This window comes from Trifolium pratense, linkage group LG2 (assembly GCF_020283565.1).
Source record: "Trifolium pratense cultivar HEN17-A07 linkage group LG2, ARS_RC_1.1, whole genome shotgun sequence".
NCBI classification, from domain to species: domain Eukaryota; kingdom Viridiplantae; phylum Streptophyta; class Magnoliopsida; order Fabales; family Fabaceae; genus Trifolium; species Trifolium pratense.
The window spans coordinates 30,791,724-30,806,741 of record NC_060060.1 but is presented as its reverse complement, the minus strand read 5'-3'; the positions used below and the strand labels follow the sequence as shown (position 1 = coordinate 30,806,741).

Below are 15,018 nucleotides of genomic sequence, written 5' to 3'. Positions count from 1 at the left end.
CCCTGCCATTGTACTATGACCATAGAGCTTTTTTACTGTCATAAAGCCATAGTGATAGTACTACAAAGTTACAACAAGTGTGCAGATTTAGATAAGAAAACAAAAACTAGACTGCTAGAGAAGGAAACCTTTTGACTTTCTGAGACACTGTCAGCAAAGTCAATTATCTACCCTAACAAATTTAACTTCATGTGAAATTAAACATGAGCCTCACAAGATTCCCTTCCAAGTCTTCAAAGTACTTATAGCAAACTTTCTCTCACACTTGGCATTTATTGTCTTGTTTCAAAACAAGTTAAAAAAATTGTGAAGATTAAACCCATGACTCTTTTTTGTCTTCATTAGCTGATTTTATGTTTCTATGCTCAAATATGACAAGAAATTTTTAATGACTTACCTGAAAAATCTGAACCAGCAGAGTTGACTATTACAATAATTATGTCCAATTATTATTAATCTTAAAACAAATTAGTACTACTAATTATCAATCGTTAGTTGGTTAAGTGATGATTGATGCTGAACTTGATTGGGTGGACTACGATTCGATCCCCTGCAACTATGATCGAGAGGGGTTGAAATCATTTGATACCAGAACTGACACCAAACCAAGTTAGCGTGTGTTTGGTTCTGCGGCGGAGAGAATTAATTTTGGCAGAATTGATTCTGTAAAATTGATTCTGGCCAAAATTGATTTTAAGCTGAAGTGGTTTATGTTTGGATATATTCATGAAAAAGTGAGTTGAACAAAAAATTTGAGTGTAAAAATCAATTCTAGAATCAGAAGCTACGATTTCTAGCTTCAAGTAAAATCAATTCTGGAGGCAGAATCAATTCTACTTTTGAGAAACCAAACAAATCAGAATCAATTCTACACGTCCAAAATCAATTCTGGATGCTCCAGAATTAAAACCAAACATACACTTAGACCGACGGTGAAAGCAACAAAAAAATTAGGACTGCTAATTAAAATACAAAAAACTCTTAATAATAAAATACAAAAAACTGCAAAAAGTCAACAAGGGTAACCTCTGCCTTTTTTGTGTGTTTTGCGGACATTGAAACAAGACTTTCTTAATTCTTAACATTTTTTATTGTTTCTTAATTCTCAATAAACAATAATTGTTTCCTATTAATAAGCTCTTTCTAGTTTCTATCAGAATAAATTTTTCTGTGTTTGTTTTCAGTGATTGATTTGTCTCTTTCTCTTCTTTCCGCAACAAAACGGCAGAATCCGTGACCACCCACTTCCTATATAGATCTTCCCTCTCATTTTTTCTGTAAAAAGTTCAGATTTTTGGATTGATCACAAAATTTGATCATCTGGGTATTGAAAATTATCATCTGAGTAATAATTCAGAGCTGTTTGAAAATTTTGTATTTTTTTTTTTGAAAATTTCGGTTTTGAATATTAGCTGAAGAAGTAGATGTTGAGAGATAGTTGAACAAAATGGATAGTCTCTGTTGCTTCAACTCTTCCAGAAAGGTGATGATTTTTTGCCTCTTTGATTTTTTTTCTTTTGTCTTTGGAATATCCAATATATTGTATATCTCTATGTATATATAAAATTTCTTAAAGTTATTTAATTAGGATATTTGCTTGATTCTAAAAGAGAATTAGATGAAACGTTAGAATTAAGTTCTGGTGATTTAGTATTGTGAATTGTGATTGTCCCATATTTTGTTTTTAATAGCTTACTTGATGAAGAAAATTGAAACTTATAGGATTATTTTGTGCTTTTGTGAGAATCTGTATCCTCATAACAGTAGTGGATGCTGAGTGAGGTTAATAATTAATGCGGAAATGAGCTTATGTAGCAGTGACATTTTAGATTGAATGTGTGTCTGGTGTTCGAATCAACACACCATTGACACATGTAGCACATTCAATAATTACATTTTCTCAAATTATTAACGGTGTTATGTGTTTGTGCTGGTGTCAGTGTCGTGTTTGGTGTCCATGTCTGTGTTTTAGCTATGTTTTACTTTCATCTTGTAACCAATATTGAGTAGTTAGGGTATGGTTCCTATCTCCTTGCATTGCATTTATGTTATGTGGTATCTATTGGCATTTGTAGTACTAAATTGTTAAAAGTAGTATATTCTTTTATTTTTGTTGTATTTTAACTTGCAAAGTTTTAGGGTGTTGGAGGACGTTCTTCATGTAGCTCTGGCAAAGGCAAGAGCCTTCAGTGCCCTCTTAAGTATGGCTTTTGCTTAGTTGAAGGGACACAAGACCACACAATGGAGGACTTTCACGTTGCGAAAATTGTCCAGTTTAACGGCCGAGAGTTGGGACTTTTTGCTATATTTGATGGACACTTGGGTGACACTGTGCCTGCCTATTTACAAAAACATCTCTTTTCTAATATCTTGAAGGAAGTGAGTTCTCCAACCAATATAACATTATCATCTATATTTAATTCCATTGTGAACGTTTTTCGATTCTTTTTTGTTATATGTTGCATATAATGAAGAATTTCTTTTCCTGTTTCATGTAATGTCTTTTGGAATAAGAGTTTGACAATTAGGTGTTAGCTCAATGCTAAAAGTTTGATCTTAAAAGTTATAACTTAAATGGACGAAATTCAAATCCCTTCGGAAACTATTGTAAAATGGCCGTTAAGACCGCATTAATTAATAATAATATATCTTTTGGAGTAATTTAATTTTTCAATTGAAATCTCATTCTTGAGTTATGATTGGTTGTGGTAGGAGAACTTTTGGACTGATCCAAACAGTTCGATCATCGAAGCTTATGAGGCAACGGATCAGGCCATTCTATCTCATAATCCTGATTTGGGGCGAGGGGGATCGACTGCAGTGACAGCCATTCTTATAAATAATCAGAAGTTATGGATAGCAAATGTTGGAGATTCACGGGCTGTTCTTTCGAGGAAAGGCGTCGCTATACAGATGAGTATTGATCATGAGCCTAATACTGAAAGACGCATCATCGAGAATAAAGGAGGCTTTGTCTCGAACCTTCCAGGTACTTCAATAAACCTTAATGCTTATGAGATATTGCTCATATACATGTTCAATGCTTACTTGTTTATAAACATAATTTTCTAACATCAAGTTGAAGTCTTATGCTACAATAAGATTGCCTTTCCATTGTTGATGAAAATTTGTGGATGTATATTTGTTGATATGCATTCTTTGTACACCTTAATGGTCCATAAAGTGTGCCATGAAGTGTAGAATCATCTTGAGAATTCATGGTCCATGTAGGAATCCATGTTTGGTTCCATTGCAGTTTATTAGATGCTATCGTTCAGACATGCTAATCAACTTTACTTTAGTTTAATCATGTTCTGATTTATGACATACCCTGTGCTTTAACTTCACTTGTATAGAACATAGGTCTCAAATTAGTATGCGTTGCTTCATAAAGTCTAACTTGATAAAACTATGTGCTCGAGAGTAACGAAAGAGTGTTATACTTTAACATATTTAATCAACAATGTCACTAACCATAATTTCCTAATCATATCGGACGTGATATGACCTAAAATATGTTTATAAGTGGGAGGTATCCCTCACCTTACATATCGATTTTGTGAGGTGGAGTTAGATCGCCTAACCTAAATTCTAAGTTAGTATCAATGTCTATCCTAGGTTTGTTAGAATATCTGTTATCAGTGACTCAGGTCACGCTTCAGATATTTAATCCTGAGCATGAGGGGATGTGTTGTTAGAATCTCACATTAAATAGATGACCTAAAATATATTTATAAGACGGAACCATCCTTCGCAATACAAGCTGATTTTGCAGAATCAAGTTAACCACCACCTAAATTCTAGAACTTATCATAAGGTTTATTTGCATACATTTATGTTAACACCTTTTGGGTTGAGTGTTCTGAACTTCCTGACTTGTGAATGTTATATCAGGAGATGTTGCTAGAGTGAATGGACAGCTTGCAGTTGCTCGTGCATTTGGAGACAGAAACCTGAAGTCACACTTACGATCTGATCCAGACGTACAACCTGAAGATATCGATCAAGATACTGAGCTCTTGATACTTGCTAGTGATGGTCTATGGAAGGTAAGTAAAACCTTGATTAATCTTCACTTTTTGTTTCTAAAATTTGAGTCTCATTCACTATTACATATTATATCAGGTAATGGCAAACCAAGAAGCAGTTGATATTGCCATAAAGATAAAAGATACACAAAAGGCAGCTAAACAACTAATTGCAGAAGCATTGAAAAGAGAGAGTAGGGATGACATTTCCTGCATTGTTGTTCGATTCAAGTGATAATACATTTGTTCGAAAATCTCATGAAATCAATTATTAGTTTGGAATTTTATGCAGCATAGGGTTTGCTCATTTTCCTATGTAAAATTCAATTTGAATTTCTCTTAAATCCAATTAGGTGGTACCATTTAGTATTTCTTGATTTCTTTTGTGTAGATTGATGCCGTCATTTTTTTTTCTTCTTAGCAATTTGCATTATGACATGAGGCAGTGTGACATATATTTTTACATTGAACATGTATGCTGGAATTTATGGGTTTGTTGACAACAAAAAATGCATGGTATACATGACTTGCTAGCATGATTGATCCCCAGCTATAATTCGAGTGACTATAATTGTTATGTTGTATGTGTGTGTTGTGCATTCCAAAGTTATTTTTAACTTGATTTCTATTTAATACCATTCAGCTACTTGAAATTAAAATGACATTGTATCCAAAAAAAATAAAATAAAAGGTCATGCTAATCGGTGTTCCCAAGACATTGATTAAAGAAACCAAAAAGTGAAGATTAAATAGAAAACAACCAAAATGAACCAGAAATCGGGGGTAAGGTGTTCACAAATTTGGTGACTCATTCAATTCAATGATTCAAATTTTATAGAATTTAATCAAGTGGTTGAATTTTCATAAAATAAAATATTATTTAATTATATATACACTTTTTTATTTTATTTTAAAATGATTGATTTTATCGTCCAAAAAAATTAGCAGCGCAACTTAATGTCCGTTTGTCTTCTATTCAAGTGTAATTATGTTAGGTATTACATATTTTTAAATAAAAAATGTATTATTTGACGAAAAAAAGTATTATAGTAGTAACTCACTCTACATCGAATTAAGTTGGTTCAAATTTAATCAATTTGTCCCAATGAGTATAGTTCAATTGACAACGACATTACAAATATCGGAGGACCAAAGTTTGAATCGTGACACTTCCATTTATTCATATTGGTAGGGATGACCACAGTTTGATCCCCACAACTGCGATTGGGAGGGGCCTGAAATCACTTGATGTCAGAACTGAACCCCGAACCAGATTAAATTAGTGGTGAAAAAAAAGTGAAATTATAACTACTAATTAATTTACTTGAGGAATTTTTTTTATCGATGGGTTGGATAACAGTATTAAACGAAGAATAATCAAATTTGGGGTGAAATGGGTAGCTCAGTTGGTTAAGCTAGTTTAGCTAAGGGTTAAGGAGCTGGAGGTCCAGTGTTCAAGTCATGACAAAGGAGAAAAAACTACCCTAACATGTAATACTAACAACTAACATTCCTTATAAAAAAATAAAAAAAAAACCCGACCCGCTGAGTATCCCTAGCTATTTGACCCATTATGAAACCCGCAGCATCTTTTTCCCCTGAAGTAAACGTCGTCGTTTTGTCACTAAAAAATAGAAGATTTTTTTATTTTTTATTTTTTTATTTTTTATATATTTTTTATGAATTAAAGTATTAAAGAGATCGAACCCTAAAGTCACAACAAGAGAGAAGAACCCTCTCTCACACTCCTCCCCCCTCTCCGTTGCCGCGCCGCCGGCATCCATCTTCCGTTCACCCCTATCATCGCCCTAACAGATGGAGATCGAAGGTGAGAAGATGTTCGAGGTGGACCTCGGTAACCTAATGGCGTATGACTCCCATTCCACCGTCTCTTCTCAACAATCCAGGTTTGTTCCTTTTTTATTTATGATATTGATTTTGATTTTGAATCTATATGATTTTGAATCTAACACTAGTGAAGCTATTAGGGAGAAACTGGTAAAGGAATGTTTAGAGAAAGGCACTGAGTTAGTTCAAGCTATCGCAGATTCTCTATTTACTTTGCCCTCAACTGAAGATATCGATGGACCCCTTGTTAAATTGCCTCCACCAACCACCAAATTACCCAGAGAAAAACACGTATTAACCCTTTTCTCTTTTTCTTCAATTTCATTATTATTAATTAATCAGTCAAATTGTTTGCTAATCAAGTTTTGTAATCTTTTCAGATGCCAAGGCCAAGACCTCCTACTAAATGGGAAGAATTTGCTAAAAAGAAAGGTTAGCTAGCTGTGCTGTGATACTTTTCTTAATGTGCTATCTATGTTTTCTGTTTTGATTTTTAATCTCCGTGTTCTGTATTACTTTTCAGGCATTATTAATCGGAAGAAGGACAAAATTGTTTTTGATGAACAATCTGAAACATGGAAACGCAGACATGGTTATGATCGTGCCAATGACGAAGAGGCCATACCTATTATTGAGGCTAAACCAACTGATGGTAAATCATTTAACACATGCCGAGGGCTGCTATTATTTTCTTTTAACAGACTTGCTATATCAATAATCGTATTGTAACATTTTGCAGATCCAGATGAGGATCCTTTTGCCAAAAGAAGAGAAAACAAAAAGGGAAGAGTTGATAAACAGGAGAAAAACCGGGTACAGAACTTGAGAAATGCTGCAAAGTTCGGGGATTTACCTAGGTTTGTCTCCTAATCATTTCCGATTAGCGTTGATGTTTTTGTTCTACAGTGGCATTCTATTTTTACCCATCCATCATCATATGCTTGTACTTGTCAATGTAATTTATTGTATGTAGTATTGGTTCCTTTCTAGAAATTAAGTTTGGGGTGGAGTTATACCTTACTTTGTCATTTATCTGTTGCAACCATAGTGTTATCTGTTTTACTAGTTTGTTGGAGTGTTTTGACCTATGGCTCTTTGTATTTGTATACTTAGTACCTACACATGTGTTCCTTTTCCTCTACCTTGCTCATATTCATGTGCTGTTTTGACCTATGGCTATTTGTATTTGTATACTTAGTACTTACACATGTGTTCTTTTTCCTCTACCTTGCTCATATTCATGGGCTGTTTTCTTTTGAACAATTCGTCTGATTGGAAAGAAGAAGGCAAGGAAAAATAATTACGAGAAAGAGAGTGTATTGTCTGCTAAACCCATCAAGGATAGTTTTATTATCATCCTTTTCACTAACTGGAGAGGAACCATGAACTGTTATCTCATATGTGAAATATGATAGAAGAGTCCCATAACAGTACTCAAAATGCGAGAACACTAACTGGCCAAACAATTACAGAAGTTACAAAGAACTAATCGTGTTAATTGTCTAGCTTTCTAACAACTATTATCTACTGTCATTTATTCAGTTGTGACCCTCACTCTGATTTGTTTGCATTGTTTTACACCTGTAACAAACACAATTGAAATGAGATCTAAATAATGTCCTGTGCAGCCATGTTCAATTGGCCGCTACTTCCTTGCCCATAACAGGAACTCAGGCAGTGCAGAAGAAGGTTACCAAGGATGAATTAGGTAATGTAGCAGGAATTGCATCAACTGCCACAGCTAGCGGTGGGAAATTTGACAAGAAATTGCCAGGTGAAAAGCCTCTAAAACATAAAGGAAAATTCCGAAAGGTGTGCTCTATACTCTTACAGAAATTAGTTTATCTTAATATCATCCATGTAGAAGCAGCTATCTTACAATGTTAGAAGCAGTTACCTTTCATTAAATTGACTGGTTAGCTTCCTTTGTTTTCTTTTCATCAAGTTCCCGCCGGTAGCACCTGCAGCAGATGGAAAAGCGACAGGCCCAACGGAGAGGGAGCAAGCTGAAAAAATATTGAACAAGATCTTGTCCAAGAATAACCACGATATACTCAATGTTAAAAAGGTACATTCAAGTTATCTGCTGAACAATTACATTGATTTCGATTGTTATCAAGTTTTGATTGTTTAGTGTTTCTTTTCATAATTGTACTCTCTGTATTCTAGGCTGTCACAGTGACAAATGTGAAGAAAGAGAAAAACCGAAGGAGTGATAAATCGAAGTCTTCAACAACCAACAGCAAACTGAAACCTCAGAAGAAGCCTTTTAAAAAGGGGGGAAGTGCAAAGAAAGGCAACCCAAAAACACAGTAATTTAGATTTTATGGAAGCTTGTAGTTTTTTTGAAACAACTGTTTTTAGTTGTTTAAAGTTTTGTAGACGACGATTATTTTGCATATCTATTGTTATTCGTTTTAGTATGTTTTTTAAGGCTTCCATTCCATTGAAACATCAGATATTTCAAGTGATTATACATGAAATTACTTGTATTAATAGATTTAACTTACAAAGATTTATTGCTAGTGAGTAAGGGTGTCTATTGCTAGTGAATAAGATTTAGTCCTAGTTTTAGTCATAAGCTATTCCGACATAGATAACGAAATTTGGCTTTTTAAAGTGAACTCTAAAAATATACATCTATGTTTTGTTGTTGTCAATGCCTATCGACTAAAATTTTATGCCTTTAAAGTAAATTAGAAAATTGTCTTTTTTGAGAATTAGTGGATTTATTTTTTTGATTGAAATTAGTGAATTTATTTATCAACTGGAATTATGGAGGTTTTTTTTTAATGGGTATAAATATGAAATTTGGTAGTTTAGTCAAACTTGATACATCTTTTGCCATTTTTAATTGTTTTATTTTATAAATGTCTTTTGAGTATATAAAAGAAAAAGAAGAAAAGAAATGGCTTTTGAGTATCCAAAAAAACAGAAAAGAAAAGAAAAGAAATGGCTTTTGAGTAATGTGTCAATAGGCATAATTTTTTTTGCATTGTACTTGTACTCCATCTGTTCTATTATTGGCAATATACATAATTTAATCATTTTTTATCTTAGACGAAATGACAAATACTACTCAAATACACATAGTTTTAACATGTTTCGGTTGAATTTAACTAGGAGAACTTATAAACCGTGGATAAATCTATATATATAATTCCTAGATAGTTCTCCTACTATCCATCTTAACCCTAATCCACATCATCCACTTACATCCAATTAAATCACACAATAATGCCACATCACTTTCTTACATTATATCATTCTCATCTCTATTTTTTTTATATTATATCAATCTCATAATAAATAATAAAAAATTATGCTTCTCCAATTATCCAAAAATTGATGTCACAAGATGTTACAGTTTTCTACATTATTATTGAATTATACCTCTCCAATTATCCAAAAATTGATGTCACAAGATGTTACACTTTTCTATATTACTATAACATTCCTTAGTGACAATGAAGATGAACATAGTTAGATTCTCTTTCAACATTTATCCCATTTAAATGTCAACCGTTTTCATAGAAATAACAAAGAGTTTATAATTTAGTCACACAAAAAAATACGAAGAGTGTATACATTATTGACTTAATTACATTTCTATTGAGATTAGTTTTTAGTTAAAACAAATTACTCTTTCAAACCATAGCTCCTATCTACCCTCACGTGTCTGCTATAGTAGCTGAAAAAGCAAATCTAAAGTTGAAAGTTCGAATTGTTCATGTGTGGAATGTAACAGACAAATACAAACCAAACTGAGGTTACGTCTATGAATATGTTGTTTGTTGATGAAAAGGTGATGTACTATTTTGATATATTTCTCACATTTTCACAAAATCTCTATTGATGTTTTTTTTATTGACTTTTTTTTTTTTTTTTTTTACTTTGATCATCCAATGTGATAAGATTCTTGCTACTTTGGGAAATAGTTTGGTTTCAAAGATAAAAAAATTGGTTGACGAAGGATCGTTGACAATATATTGGTTGGAGGAAGTGATAAGTACATCACTTTATTATTATTATTATTATTATTATTTTCATTTTCACAACACTTATTGTTACAATTTATACAAATAATTTTTCAACATTATAATATAAAATACCACATAATACCTGTGCATCGCACGGGTGTGGGACTAGTATACCTAATAAACTAACATAAATACTAATATATTAACACCTGCATACTTCACTTCAAATTTACTCTTAATATTATATTATGGCAATTTATTTTTTGTCAAATAACTTATAGCAAAAATCACACATAAATATAGAGAAAAAAACAATGAAAGACAATCCTTCCTCAAATGTCTTATTACGAGTGAGATGTATTTTGTTTTCTTCTCTACACTACTGACTCAATAGAATATACAACCTTTGTTTTATGTTATTTTTGTTTCAAATCTATACATTTGTTTCGAGATCTATCATGTTATTTTTGTCTTTATACCCTTTGTTTTTATCTATCTAAAATAGAATGTACAAGAACATACACATGTAACCTCTTCATCAATTCACAATCCGCAATTATTGCATTCCAATTTGAGTTGGCAATATCTCGTGTTCTTCGCTCACCGTCTTCCTTATTCTTCCATCGATCAATCTTATGAATCATTCAATATAAATCTAACATTAAACTAATCAAAATTCTTTTTTTCCTCTGTTTCTTAAATCCATCGTTTTCATTATTATCATATAAAAATAACACACCCTTTTGAATTTCTTCACAGCCTATTTCAAATTCTTCAAAAACAATCACAAAAATCAAACAAAGATTCATTTTTTTTTTTATCTTTCTTCCATGTTGTCAAAATTTTCAAAATGTTTCAGTTTTGCCGCTTCAAGAGACTGGTTATACCGCCACTCATTCATGGTCGCCGGTCTCCGGTCGGTGGTGACGGATCTCGGCGATGGAACCACCATGCATTGTTGGATACCAAAATTACATAACCCATGTAAACCATCACTTGTTCTTGTTCATGGTTTTGGCGCCAATGCAATGTGGCAATATGGTGAATATCTTCGTCATTTCATTACACACTTCAATTTGTATGTTCCTGATCTTCTTTTCTTTGGTGGATCTTTTACTTCAAGGCCAGAGAGGACTGAATCTTTTCAAGCTTTGTGTTTGATGAAGCTTATGGAAGCTCATGGTGTTAATAGATTGAGCTTGGTTGGGATAAGCTATGGTGGATTTGTGGGGTATAGTTTGGCTGCTCAGTTTCCTGAGGTGATTGAGAAGTTGGTTTTGTGTTGTGCTGGTGTTTGTTTGGAGGAAATTGATATGAAAAATGGGTTGTTTAAGGTTTCTAGTTTGGAGGAAGCTTCTAGTATTTTGTTACCTCAAACTCCTGATAAGCTTAGGGAATTGATGAGGTTGTCTTTTGTTAGGCCTGCTAGGGTTGTTCCTTCTTGGTTCCTTGAAGATTTCATTCATGTATGTATGGATGCTTTGTCTCTTTTTTCATGATCGAGTTCAATGATCTATGTAGCACTGACACTTTAGATTGAAGACATATCTGATGCTGACACGACACCTACACATTTTATTACAATTATAAATTATTAAAGGTGTGTGTATGCGGTGTCTATATGTCAGTGTTGTGTCTCGTGTTTGTTTCGGAGTTTCATAGATCAAGATCAATTGGTTTATCACATTACTCCTATGATGATTTTGTCATGTATGTGCTTATTAATTTGGACAGGTAATGTGCACAGATCACATTGAGCAGAAGAGAGAGTTGCTTGAGGCAATACTTAAAGATAGACAACTTTCCAGCCTTCCAAAAATCAATAAGGTATATATCTATATCTTCTCACCATGTGTTAGAAATATTAAAATATAGTCATTCTTTATTTTTAAATTATACGTTTAGCTTTCGACCCAGTAGATATGGCTCGGTTGTCATTAATTGCTATCATAGTTCTGGATTGTGTTTGAATTTTCGGTTGAATGAGAGCTAGCTTATTTTACTAGGTTGAAAGCTAAAGGTATAATTTTAAAATAAAAGTCATTTCACGAGTAAAAAAGGGATTATCTTGGTGAATTAACTCAATAAGTGTCTTTCAAATTTCAAACTGAAATCCAACGACATTTAGAGTTTGTATACTACAGTGTACTGTTTTTGTTTTAGTTTCTTTCAATTTCAAATTTCACATGAACACTCGGGATTCTAGGTTTAATACCTTGCTTATGTTGGATCCGGCTTCCCTTCTGTAAGAGAAGCATCTATTTAGACACCGTAAACAATCCTGGCCGTTATTTTGACCGTCGAGATTGAAAATTGAGCAACGCAGTTACTGCAGCAAATCTGATTCTGTTTATGTTGTGCTTTGTCATCTATGTTAGTAATATGTTAGTAATTCTCAAATATTTATGATATATCTTCTCATTTGGGATGCATTGATTGATTCACATCATTTTGGTTTTTTATTGGAGCAGCCTACTCTAATCATGTGGGGAGAGCAAGATCAGGTATTCCCTATGGAATTAGGCTACAGATTAAAAAGGTGATATTTCAATTTCAACTCGGTGAAAGTTCATTCATGTCGCCGCTTATAATTTACATTGAATGTGTGTGCATTGTATTAAACTAGTTAACATGGACTTGTCCTTTCTTTGAAGCAGGCATATAGGTGAAAATACTCAAATGGTGATTATCAAGAATGCAGGACATGCATTGAACATTGAAAAGCCTAAAGAGTTTGCTAGGCACTTGAAATCATTCCTCATCAATGGAGATTCGCGCCCTTCCTCGCCACCTTCTTTGAAAGAGCAAATCCAGAAGACATTTTCGTTTGATTTCAGTAAGTCATAGCACTTGTCTTTTTGGCAAGTGCGTCAAGATGATGAAGATTCCAAATTCATAACTTTTCGGCTTCTATAACAAGAAGCTAAAACCAATTAACAACAACCAATTTTCCAAATATCTCGAGGAAGCAACCTTTTTGTAAAGGGAATTACTGCTTTTACTTTGTTGGTTTATTGCAAGCAAATGCTTAATTTGACAAAGTTTAATTCTTCCCTTTGTTAGTTATGCTTGGTGGTGAAGGAACTTCTTTGTTCTTTATTTATAAATTTTCTATTTATTTATTTATTTATTTATTCGACTTAAGTTGATTTTCAGATGATACTATACAATATACATGTACATAAAAATCTACATTAAGCTCTTAAAGAAACAATGTATAATACTTATTTTGTGCTATTGCAGTTAGGTATTGGTCAGGCTGGGGTGCTTTGGCATGGGGTGTTGCTCTATTATTATTGGAGCGAATATTCGAAACCAAATTGTTTGTAATGCTTCTTATCATCTTTCTTCTAAATTTCTCTCTATGTTTCCTCTTTCTAAATAGTACTTAGAATGAGCCAGATAATAGTATCTATAATTCGATGGAATGGTGAAGTTCTTTCAATTTTCAATCCTCGGTTAGGAGTTAAAGATCATCTCCATTTTTATAAATATGTTTGTTACTATAGTTTTGAGGTATATAAAGGATATAAATAAAGAGACTTTTAAAATTGGAGACATCAATAGAAGACAAAACACTACTCTTTAAAAGGTTTAACGTTGATGTATTTTCAAGGTTCGAATTTTAGACCACTAATTAAGTTGGAGTAGATGTGCCGAATCTCTGAATGATTTTGGGGTTCTATTTTTATGTAAGTAGTTAATTGGTGGCTCAACTGAATTAAAATGAAGATTCGCCACCTTGTGTTGGTTACTTTCGTGCACTTTGTCTTTATTTTTTGTTCGTGCTCTCTTCAAGTATGGTTCTTCTCTTTGATTCATTAGGTGAATTTGTCTCTTGAGTTTATTTGTTCCTAAAATAAACATGGAAGGGAAATTTTCGATGTCACGAAACTGAACATCACGACAATCTCCCGAATGATGTGTTACAACTTACCAATGTGTATCTCATATCCATTACTCTTTTTTGTGCTTCTCTCTACAATCGAAACAGTTTCTCCTGTCTCTTACCCGCTGTGGTAGCCCATTGTGGCCCCCTTCACTATCAATCCAGTGAATTCTCATTGTCGCGAAGCATTAACTCAATCATCACGATGTCTTGTGGCCGAATATTTCAGAAGGTCTCTTCCAACAAAATCCCCGAGATTTTCCCAATGAAATTCAATGAAGGTGGGTGCAAAATTGTTTCCTATGAATGTTTTATGTGGTAGTTATTGTTTTCTTATGTATGACTACTTCATAACTTGTGATTTATGACAAATATTCTATACTTTTGCATGAATATTCGTGGTAGTTACTAGTTAGTTTGTTTGGGATTCGATACGATAGATGTTTTATGTGATGGGTATTTTATTAGTTGTGTCATTTCTTTGTTTTGGTGTGTGTGAAAAATGAGAGTAGCTTTGTTGCACATATTAATGTTAATGTTTGGTCTGAGGTCAATTTTGGTAGCCCATGTAGCCAGTCGGCTAACCCTATTGAACCCATTCATACGTGTTGGACCAACTCATTTGACAGCTTTAACCAATTGATAGTTGATACTCTGACAAATAATATGATTTATATCGCGTCTCACAGTGCTTCTCATACAAGAAGATTCTTGTATCCATTCAGAAGGAACGCAATGATTGCAACGCATTATCTTTATAGTACAAGATTTTGTATGCCAAAGTGAAAGAATAAAGTTTGAAATTCTCATAATGATACTAGTACAAGGAATACCTAGATTTTAACCTCATCAAGACCTTGGTGCAAACAAACCTTCCATTCTTTTTCTTCTTCTACTATCTCCATATTTTTCATTTCATTTTATTTTATTTTTTACTTTTGGATTAGCATTCCCTCCATCTCTTAAAAGAAATATAAAAATTTCAATTAGAGAGAGATAGACACAAAAAGTATGTAGTGACTTCGAGCACTAAATGGGTTCCACTATCATTAAGTGAATTTCACGAATCACTATTTTTTATGTTTTTTTTTTACTCACTATTTTTTGTGTTTATCTCTCAAAATGAAAGTCTCTATTTATTTTGACAAATTGAGAAAATCCTAACTCAGGTTCCTAATAAGATAGAAGGGTATAGTTAAGTGTGGGTGTGGGTGTGGGTGTGGCTGGTGTTGTCCCTTGTAACATAAAGGAGATATTTGTTTGGTTACAATTG

At 33.2% G+C, this 15,018-nt stretch overlaps 3 protein-coding genes across 3 annotated transcripts; all 3 read left to right on the top strand.

The window, feature by feature from the left end:
• The first annotated feature begins 994 nt into the window (after nucleotides 1–994).
• On the top strand, nucleotides 995–4,564 carry LOC123908200 (probable protein phosphatase 2C 10). The gene is made up of 5 exons (XM_045958758.1): nucleotides 995–1,483; nucleotides 2,140–2,379; nucleotides 2,713–2,989; nucleotides 3,895–4,049; nucleotides 4,126–4,564. The coding sequence occupies exons 1-5, from the start codon at nucleotides 1,448–1,450 to the stop codon at nucleotides 4,261–4,263; spliced, it is 846 nt and encodes a 281-aa protein (XP_045814714.1). The 5' UTR covers nucleotides 995–1,447; the 3' UTR covers nucleotides 4,264–4,564.
• Nucleotides 4,565–5,727: 1,163 nt separating this feature from the next.
• On the top strand, nucleotides 5,728–8,405 carry LOC123908199 (ribosome biogenesis regulatory protein homolog). The gene is made up of 8 exons (XM_045958757.1): nucleotides 5,728–5,935; nucleotides 6,017–6,167; nucleotides 6,257–6,308; nucleotides 6,400–6,528; nucleotides 6,616–6,733; nucleotides 7,505–7,688; nucleotides 7,822–7,944; nucleotides 8,046–8,405. Exons 1-8 carry the CDS (start codon nucleotides 5,844–5,846, stop codon nucleotides 8,190–8,192), a joined length of 996 nt encoding a protein of 331 aa, XP_045814713.1. The 5' UTR covers nucleotides 5,728–5,843; the 3' UTR covers nucleotides 8,193–8,405.
• Nucleotides 8,406–10,139: 1,734 nt separating this feature from the next.
• On the top strand, nucleotides 10,140–13,610 carry LOC123908716 (uncharacterized hydrolase YugF-like). The gene is made up of 5 exons (XM_045959434.1): nucleotides 10,140–11,322; nucleotides 11,591–11,683; nucleotides 12,328–12,395; nucleotides 12,514–12,692; nucleotides 13,100–13,610. The coding sequence occupies exons 1-5, from the start codon at nucleotides 10,687–10,689 to the stop codon at nucleotides 13,246–13,248; spliced, it is 1,125 nt and encodes a 374-aa protein (XP_045815390.1). The 5' UTR covers nucleotides 10,140–10,686; the 3' UTR covers nucleotides 13,249–13,610.
• Nucleotides 13,611–15,018: the final 1,408 nt, after the last annotated feature.